Genomic DNA, 10,584 nt, shown 5'->3' on the forward strand with positions numbered 1-10,584 from the left:
GGACGGATAGCTCCTCAGAGACTCGAGCTGTCAAATTGATTCGGATTCTCAGAAATTAATATCCGCTCATCACTGGTCCACACCATATAGGACACTATGGTTGTACACATATTTTTCTGCATACAAGGCATTTGACGATATGAACATATTATTTTGTTGCGATAGAAGCTCTATAATATAGGCCTACTTCCAGAAGCCTCTTTCTATTTTATTTTACTCAATTTATGGGCCAAGGCGTGATTAATTGAGGTCACAAAGTAGTATTTAACCCTCAATTTATTTGCATTATAGTTCATTTGCATTATAGTTCATATCATGGTATCTTGAGTGGATAAAAAATGATAATGAAATGATAGTGCCAGTGTGCGTGCTTTAGTTACTGTGATTGTGGTGAACGATCCAAGGTGGGTGTCTGATTCCATAGACAACTCCTAGTCGCTTCGACATCTTCCTTTCTTTTCATTGCATCGCATTTTTTGTGGTGTATTGAACTGATAAAATTGCTAATAAACACTGAGCTAATAAACCAATGATGATGATGATTGAACGTTTATGACTCATCAAGTAATTACTCAGTGATGCGTGGATATTCTCCATTCAGTATTTACTCCACCGAACTGAGGAAACATCGTTTACAGCGGAAAGGATTCTGTGTTTGTTTTGATTGTTCCACAGCAAGTTAGCCTTTGGTGTAGTAGTGTAGCGTTGGATGATCATTCACGGATGGTGCTCACTTTGAAGCCTCTATATGGCATCCACAAACTACGATGCGTCAATGACGGACCATTCACAAATATTAGTGAGTGTGGAATGTACAGGCAATGTCAATGCAGAATCGGTACGATATATTACCCGTAGTCTTGAAACCCATCGTGCAGTTGTAATCAACGATGCAGGATGTACCATCAACGTTAACTTTTCAAGAGATGCATCACAAGCAAATAGCTCATGGGGCGGCTTACAGGCGCACCGCCAAGTCTATGGTCTGATATTCGTGGCAGAAGCAGCTAGCCCGATGGAATCAGCGTTGATTGTGGATAAGTATAACAAAATGAAAGAAGGATATGGCGCAGGACTGTATCAATCCAGATGCATAATATTCGGCATTGACACCGCAATACGCTCGTCACATAGTAATGTGTTTCAATTCTCATCACATGATGCTTGGAAGTCAATTGACTATGATATCAAACAATTCATCGTTTCAATATACTATGAACTGGAAACAAAGAGACATAAGCTACTTCAGGAGCGACAGGGCAAGCCCATTTTGATTCTTGCTCCATTTGAAGTCCCTGAAGAAAAAACTGTTGAAACGGACAGTAAATTGTTTCGTCGAAAGTGTCTAGGTCGACACGTCAAGCATCTCGGCGATATTCATCTCCTCCTCGGGCTTATTCCTGAATCATTGCAGTACTACAATTCCGCTCTGGATATACTATTGTCAGCTGGTGATTCGATTTGGGTCGGTGCCGCGTTGGAAGGATTGTGTGTTGTGTCTGCGATGATTCTTTTTAACGATCGCGGTTTAGGAAAAGATTTATTGACTCCGGAAGATACAAAAAATACCTACGCATTGGATCCAAGAAATCTGTCGACTAAGCCGATATCCGGTATAAGCTGGGCGGACGTAAAGAAATTCTGTATACCGTCATTCAAGGAACTGGTCGAGAAATACAGAGAATCCATCATCAACTACAGTAAGCTCAAAACGGTGGCTATTATCGAACTGGAGGCCTGCATTAAAGCCACTAAGATATTTTCAAGAGCCAAGAAATTTCTCGAAGCTTCTGAATTTATACAAAACGCTGTCTACATTAGCTTGAGCATCTCCGGATCAGACCGTCTGAAGCGTTATAGTAAAATGGGCGATTTATACAAAAATATCAAATTTAAACGAAAGTCATTCTTTTACAAGCGCGTTGCTGCTATGCAATGTGTTTCGCCGCAATTAGAGAACCCAGATTGGACCCTATGTAGCACATTGCTAATGGAGGCTATAATGAGCTTGGCTTCTGATTCGAAATCTTTCCCCAACGACCTAAACAGCAACTCCTGGCCGAGTGTTGTGCAGAGAGTGTGGCGAGAGTTGATATTTGCTCTCGAAAGAGACGGGAACCGTCCATTATCAATATTGCATTTGCTGCACGTATTTTTATCTATGTTTCCTTTCATGAGTGAAACGGAAGAGAGAGAAATCCACGCAATCCTTGAATCTTTCGCAAAAAGCGGCAAAGACGTTCAAATTCAGAAGGACACTTTCCAGTTTGAATTAGACTTTTACAAGTGCCCTATCGTGAAAGCCGTGTTGCCGCAGGTTGACGACGATGGTTACAGACCTATTAAATCAAACAAGGCCGACGATCAACAGAGTGTCTTCATTTACACCCCGGCCTCCTATAAAGTTAAGGAAAAAAATACACAAAAAATAAATTTCGATTGGTGTGTCGATACGCCGTGTCGAATTGATGTGGAGGTGCACAATCCGCTGAATCACTGTCCGTTCCAAGTCCAGGAGTTTGCTTTTATTAACGAATCAAGCGTTGATGCTCCATTTGAAACGCCGCTGTTTTCGTTTTCAGTTCCGCCGCAAGTTACTTCAAAAGTGACAGTTAGCCTCACACCTTTAAAGCCGGGGTTGATCAAAATCATTGGATATAAATTTAAGATATTCGGTGTCCAGGCCGAATGCCTTTTTGCAGACAGCAAGCATATTCAAACTTCTGAAATCGCTATCAACGTAATATCTGGTCTACCATTTGTCAAATGCGATTTCACCGGCATTCAATCCGATTATCACGAAAACGACATCCCGGAGATAGTAGCGTACATCGGCGAAACACTGCAATTACCTTTTAAACTCACAAACACAGGATCATGTCTGATTGCGAACTGGGATGTCACTTGTAAAACAAAACTGAGCGACGAAATTAAACTGACCTTTGAGAGGGATTTTGGTAAGATGAACCTGCTTCCTGGGACAAGTGTGGCGCTTCCTGTCAAAATCGAGCCTAAAGTGAATTGTAAAATAACAAAAGCACCATTTTCTTGCACACTTGTACTAAAATACTCGGCTGACCTTAAATGGTGGAGATCTCTCGAAGTCGAGGTGAATTTCGTGTTCGAGCCAAGTATCGAGGTGACTGATTTAACGGTGCTACCTTCTGAAGATTTCTCGAATCCCAAGTGTGATCTTAGAGTTACGATATCAAGCCATTTTACAGATTGCGCTAAAGTGTTTTGGCATGATTGCGAGGATTTAAATGCCTCTTCTAGCAATGCCACGATTCCCGCGAAATGTATATATTCGTGTGATATTGCCGTTGGAAAGATGGATCTACCTGAAAATGTAGAGAATATACATGATTTGCGAGACATTCTGGCAAGTTATATCGAGAAGGAACTTGATGTTACGTGGGAAATGAAAAGCGGACGTCGCGTTCACCATTCTGGTGTCGCGAGTTACAAGTTTTCGATGAAAAACCAGGACTTCTCGAAGATGGTAAACGTTCCAATTGTGTGTTCATTGTCGAAAGATTCGACCGTCGATGAAGGTGTCGACAATGTGCGTCCACTCGCAGAAGTTATACGCTTTGGTTTTGACTTGTACAACAACAGCACTGCAAAGCAGCCATTCAATATCAGCCTTGAGGTGTACCAGGATCAACAAAACGGATATCTGGAACGCAATTTGGAAGAATGTGTACTTTGTCTGGGATGCACAAACGCCTCGGTGGATGTTAGCCCTGGCGAGCTTTTTGAATTTCCTTGCGAGATATTGCTGTTGAAGGAAGGCACATACTGCATCCGTGCCGTTTACACTATTATCTTGTCTGAGAAGTCTGGTGCTTCTAGCGGTACAATTCAATGCTATTCTTCGTGCGTCACTATTACATCGGAATCTTGAATTATGCAGACAGCGCCACATTGTAATGCCTTTGAAACCTTTATATTCTATTCCACAGCTGGCCTATTTGAATTATCTAAATCTAGATTCTAGATCATATAAATGGCAATATAAAGTATTGATATCATAAGATGGTTTTGCACATTTTCACAGACTTCATGACAACTGAGTTTATTATTTACATTCTGTGACAGATGAAAGGATTTATTTAGAGGTAGTCAGTAATGAACACAGGTGGTGTAAGTTGTCAGCGTTGCTACTCGAGTAGAAGTAATGAAGTAAATTTTACTCGCATAGCACTAGAATTACCGATTGTCTGGACATACTTCAAGTGGAAATAGAAAATAGAAGTCCTGAAATAGTTTAAACAAGTAGAGTTGCTTGATGGATGCTTTTTGCAGTCAATGGGGGTTGACTACTTTCAAAATTGCAATTTGTATCTTTGTGACTTGAGCAAAGCAACGAATGACACTAACAAATGGGTACCATCCTCCAATATATATATATAGTCACCGTGATACAGGGGCTATTTCGCCCGATATTTATGACACCTTCGCTCATAAAGTGATGCAATGCAAGCTTACGCTAAAACTACTTCCTACATGTCAAAAGTAGGTGTTTTTGGCTCAAAAACAGTTCAAGTAGATATGGAAGTAGCATAAAATCATATCTACCTGAGTGGCGTGCAATCGTATCAAACCTACACGAGTACTCAAAGACAGTAGCACAAAAATATATCTCGTTGAGTACTCCAAAAAAGCTTTCGTCACTGATCACCTCTTGGAATGAAGAGAGATTCAATTTTAATTCAGTTGAAATCAGGGCTTTGGAGCAGCCGTAAATTTTAACTGCTCCGGCTCCGGAGCTCTCTTCTATCATACATTAGCTCCGGCTCCAGCTCCGGAGCCGCATTATAACCACTGCTCCGGCTCTAAAATTATCGAATGGTCCTGTCTATATCAGGGGTGGCCTGCGAGAGGGTTTAGCGTGGCCCGCGAGGTAATGTCCTATTATATTATCGAAAATGAATTGCTCAGATTGTGAACTTGCAATGCCAACCAAAAATTATAATTCTGGCTGCAACACTTGGGATGTTGATGACTAAAATATCAGTTCCGACGCATTGACAGATCCAGGGTCCAGTCACATTTTGAGTAAATCGTCGTAAATTACAATAAACTAAAATAGTAGCGAAATTTTTCTTCACGCTTCGCGTGTTTATTTGTCACACGATTTCTTGCTTGGTAGCCTACCCCCTACTGAAAATGAAGAAAAAAAACGCCTAATTTACCCGATTGAGTCTAACTGTATTCGCAATTACGGAAGAAAGTCTTTTCGCGTTTGCGCTCGCATAAAATCGTCGACGGTGAAATGTAGGCACAAAATGATTGTCGCATACTATCGGAGACCTTCGATATCGATGTGTCCAGACGCCGAATAGTCGTGTCCTTGCAAACTGAGCCTAGCGGGTGGTATACAATAGACCCGCAATACTCACCTATAGTTTATTTATAAACATAGAAAATTTTACCCGCTTGACGTGGCTAGTGGACCGCGCACTCGTTCGTCAATTTCATGTGCCCCTTTAGCCGAAAAGGTTGGCCATTCCTGGTCTATATAGATTACTAATCTACTAATAGGTTATTTATCTATAGTAATCTAGAGTCCGTCAGCCGTCAGTACCATCCGATGTAGCAACAAAGACATATAGGTGCCGCCGTGCCGGCTTTTGACTTCATACTGAATACTTGTCAATTGTCGACAACATCATAGTTGCACTAGAACGTAATTTACTCCATGCCATTGCTGTGCACAGCATTAAAATTCAGGCCTGGTGTTCAATTATGATAAATCAGCAGATGTGGTTGTTGCATATAAAATAGCATCTTATGAAATAGGTCGGAGCCGGAGCTACTCCTCAAATAACGGGCTCCAGCTCCGGCTCTGGCTAAATTTTATGTAGAGCTCCGGCTCCGGCTCCAGCTCCGGTGAAAATGCTCGGCTCTGTGGCTCCGGCTCCGGGCTCCGGCTCCGGCTCCAAAGCCCTGGTTGAAATACATATACAGTGGAGAGCAGACAAATTTAACAAAGGATGACGTGGCTGAAAGCACTGTATAATACGTACAGCATGCAATATGGTGCAGGAATTACATTCTCCCCTGAGTGGGTTTGTAATTAGACCGTTGTTTTCTCTTATTTTATAGTAGACCTGCACACAATCTTGAACCACATTGCAGCATAACAATAGATGCGCAACACGTGATTCACGGCTGAGTATCACGATGCTGTTACAATTGCTGGTTGCTTCGTAAACAGATATTCTATTCCGATGGCCGGACAGAATTATATTTAGGGTAGATCCGGACTGTATTGCCACTCCGAGGTTATATATCTATAGCTTAACAGCGGTGTTACGGTAATCGAGGCAGGCTGGGAAATCGCACATCGGGCACAATCCTACATTTTTCGTGGGGTGCATATCGGAGTCTTGACTGGTATCCACCAACAAGACTCTGGAACGCGTTGTCATGAATCATTTTACTACCTCTTGAATGCTAATCGAACTACTCGTTTCCGAATTTGTTCGAGTGAGCCATACAAACGAGGCATGGTCCATGCGAGTGATGTCGCATTGTCGCGCTGCATCACCCTCCTGAATTTTGCCAAGATGGTGGTGGTGGAGCGTCCAACTTCCTGGTTGGTAGTTCGTGGGTTCGATCCCAGCTGATAGGGTCAGACCAAGTACCTGAATAACACTGATATCCATGACTTCCCTGCTTGGCGCTCATGCATTACTGGGATAGCATGGAGGGCGGTGCAAGACTTAGAAAGCCTTGCAAGGCTATATCTGCACCGTCCTTGTCCAGCGGCATATGCACTTTCACAATTGCACATCATGCTCTCACGGTATGCATAATGCATATGCAATGCGCAGATCGTGTCTATATGTATACCCTGAGTCTACATATGTACCTTTTTTTTTCACGTCAAGCGGCATATACACTTGCACATTGCACAATGCACAAATCGCACATGCTTATCATACAATCATGGTGTGCATGCGCGCATATCGTGTATATGTATTGTAGCCTATCATGTGTCGGTGTATATGCCGCAAAACATCAAGGAAAAGAATATACAACGTCCTATCCTGGTCTGTGGATAGTGAAGACAAATATAAGTTATTCGTGCGTCATTTATTCTCTAGCCTTCGACTATATCGAAGTTAGATAATTTAAATATAGGATACGTCACGTGACTTCTATATTTTCTGCACTATCTTGCTTGTCCGTAAACTACAGTAAATTCGAATCGAATGCTGATGGCTTCGGAATTATCTCTAACGTTTTTAGGTTGAATACTCTGGATTAGGGAGGCTTTTCGTGAGCCAATGTAGCCCACCAAAATCCTGAAGTAGCCAAGGCTTTAAAGCGCATGTGCGACATAATTCGATGAACATCAGGGACATCTAGAAGTTCTGGGAAGCTTCTTGCGATTAAGGTTACCATACGTCTACTACATTTGTCTTCCTTTTTCACGAAATCGAAAATGTCCTCCGGGGACGCCCAAATGTCCTACTTTTTGGAAATCCGTTCTGCTTTGACAGGCGGGCCATTACACACTACACAGTAGGGCTGTTCAAAAATAGATTTTTTTTCTGAATCTTGCTGGCTACGTGATTAAACCGTTAGGTTGCCGTAAAAAACGACGCACACCAAATTTTAATTCATTCCAACCAATAATCGCGGATTTCGTACAGTTTGAAAATTTTGAATTTACCCAAAAACGCGAAAAAATTTTTTTTTTCAAATTTTTTTGTCAACCCCATGAAATTGTTGCCCTGTCTTCAAAGACGATGCAAAACAAATTTGACTCAATTCCAACCCGTAGAAGCTGAGTTATTTGAGTTTTTCGATGATAATTCTTGGATGATGCACCGATCAAGGATGATCGGATTATCGAAGAAAAACTCAAAGAGCATGGGGTTGACAGAAAAATTTGAAACAAAAATTTTTGCATCTTTGGGTAAATTCAAAATTTTCAAACTGCCGAAATCCGCGATTATTGGTTGGAATAAATTAAAATTTGGTGTGCGTCGTTTTTAAGGCAACCTAACGATTTAATCACGTAACCAGCAAGATTCAGGAAATAATGTTTTTTTCGAACAGCCCTACTACACAGGCACAACTAAAAACGGCGTGAAAACTGGATTTCGACAGCAGCGGAGGCAAGGATGACAAAAACTGACGTTGGAGCTGGTCTACCTGATGTAAATTTGAACAATGACCTTTTTCATTTTTTGTCAAGTCGCTATCTAACTGCGGCGTAACTGCATTAGCTATCTTGCAGGGTTGTAATGACTCGACTCGAGTCGCGATTTTCTGATGACTCGACTCGAGTCAATCTGTGTAATGACTCGACTTGGACTCGAGTCATTGCGCATGACTCGGACCAAGTCATATGACTCGAGACTCAGGCGGTCAAGATCAACATTTCATTGTAATTTCGAAAAATAGTAAAGTAACCACACTATTGGTATTTCGTCTATTGGTAGCGGTACTTGAAAATGCGACCAGAAACCGTTAAAAGTGAGAAAAAATGAATTTATTTTAAATGCGAACCGTTCGATATCACAGAACAGAGTTATAAAAGTGGTGCAAACAATATACTTCAACTCGAAACTGAGCATCCAACGCGATGACTTGGACTCGGACTGGAGTGACAATACCATGACTCGGACTCGACCCTCTGCTCGCTGACTTGGACTCGGACTTGACTCGATGGGGAACTGAAAATGACTCGACTTGACTCGAGTCCAACTATAAAAGTGAGATTGACTTGTGACTCGGAACCTTGTGACTTGGTTACAACCCTGCTATCTTGCTGGCTGAAAAGCACGTATAGCCTTTGTAAGGGCTTTGCTCGTACATTGGAAATTCGTATTCTTATGATTTTACAACTCGTCTATTTTTGTGTTCAGTCTTGTAGGATAAAACACGTAATTCCAATGGTTGGTGGTTCGAGTCTCGGCTATGCCATGTTTCTATGTGTCGGAGGTTTATCTGGGCTCCTCATCGCCTAACCCGCTGTAGATACAGCGCATTGAAAAGCTCAGTGGAAGAGAGAGCCGAACTCTTGAAAGATGGCAGCAAATTACTCTAGACAAGTGTACTGAAATATGTGTATGTGTATGAAATTTACTGTGCGGGCGCATATAACCAAGTTGTTGAAAGCGCCAATTATGAGTGTCAATAAAACAAACAAACATCACGTAATTCCGTTCCATATGGCGCACTAATATTAAGTTGGTAATAAAAGATTCTGAAGGGAGGGGGGGTCTTGGGGCGGAGCCAAAGTGGACAAAACCTGTCAGATCTCGAAATATTTCGTCGCGCCGCGCGCGAATATATACCGGCGATATTTGCAGAGTGCTAATATTCTAGGGTTGCCATACGTCCGGAATTTCCCGGACATGTCCGGAATTTCACTGTTCAACTTCAAACTTGCGTCAGGGAGGAATTTTTAAAATATGCCTGAATGTCCGGAATTTTGAAGGCTTGACTTAGGTCCGTGATTTTTTCGTAAATCAACATGATAACATTATTTTAGGGAGTATATATGCTACATGATATTTTTCTTCGCGCTGCGCGCGATTTACTATCACATTTTTTTTAAATATGGGCACTACCACCCTCGCAAAAACTGCAATGAAATATAAATAACGTACATTTACTGAAATTATAGAATGTAAACGTTTACATTCTATACTGAAATAAACCTAATTGTAATCGGAATTATAGGAGAAGTCTGGGCAAAGGTGCTGACTTCTTTTACTTATCAGCTGGTCAAATTTTAATCTGGGCGACGGAACATTTTCAAATTGGAGATGGAGTCGCAACCATAAAAGGTTGGAAACCACTGGATGTGACGTGTTTATAAAGCTCCGGAGTGCGCACCGGCATAAGGCTGATAAACTGTCTTATCGGTGTGACATGAACATGACTTAACGAGGTACAATCGCGCTCCCTGTATTTTCGAAGTCATTATCCTCCACCAGCTCTACCGCTAACTCTGACCATGTGGCGGATACAGAAGAATCAATATTATTGACAGAATTCATTCAAAAAATTCAACGACCGGATGCATACAGCAAGCCCCCCAGGACGTCCCATCGATTACCCTATGTTTGTTTTGGCGGGAAATGGGCTGAAAAAATGTGGTTTCAGTCCCGGTTACACAACATACAGCCACATACTCCTGAATCTTGTTCGTGACCACCACTGGTTTATAAGCAAAGCTCTGCTGGTGTGACGTCATACTGACAGACAATGTGCTCATAATTCATTTCGAAATCCACTAGTGGGCGCTAAAGAGCGTCCGGAATTTGGGTCACAGAAATATGGTAACCCTATAATATTTCTAACTAGGTATTGCATCCAGCAGCTCACAGCGTGTCGAAATCGAAGAAAGAGGCACTGTATCTCTTCTGAGAGTGAGAGTCCTTTGTACATTAAAGATGCTCTGAAGCATCTTACCCAAAATGAATAGCTAAATTTAGGTGTATTCCAGAACTATACAAAACTAAATCGTTATAATATTTCTTCATCGTATCATATAAACTTATGAGGGATGATGCTGTTTAGTGTTATGACCAACAACCTTACATGGACGTTATA

At 41.6% G+C, this 10,584-nt stretch overlaps 1 protein-coding gene across 1 annotated transcript; it reads left to right on the forward strand.

Annotated features, from left to right (window-relative positions):
• Nucleotides 1–584: 584 nt before the first annotated feature.
• Nucleotides 585–4,037, forward strand: LOC145457210 (trafficking protein particle complex subunit 9-like). The gene has a single exon (XM_080335389.1). It carries the CDS (start codon nucleotides 749–751, stop codon nucleotides 3,905–3,907), a length of 3,159 nt encoding a protein of 1,052 aa, XP_080191515.1. The 5' UTR covers nucleotides 585–748; the 3' UTR covers nucleotides 3,908–4,037.
• The last annotated feature ends 6,547 nt before the right edge of the window (nucleotides 4,038–10,584 follow it).

The sequence above is a fragment of the Botryllus schlosseri genome, chromosome 15, assembly GCF_051294905.1.
Source record: "Botryllus schlosseri isolate E-star chromosome 15, Bs_hap1, whole genome shotgun sequence".
NCBI classification, from domain to species: Eukaryota; Metazoa; Chordata; class Ascidiacea; order Stolidobranchia; family Styelidae; genus Botryllus; species Botryllus schlosseri.

Bases quoted from the DNA above. Each gene is read 5' to 3' on its own strand.
- LOC145457210 (XM_080335389.1), top strand. From the start codon at position 749: ATGGCATCCACAAACTACGATGCGTCAATGACGGACCATTCACAAATA.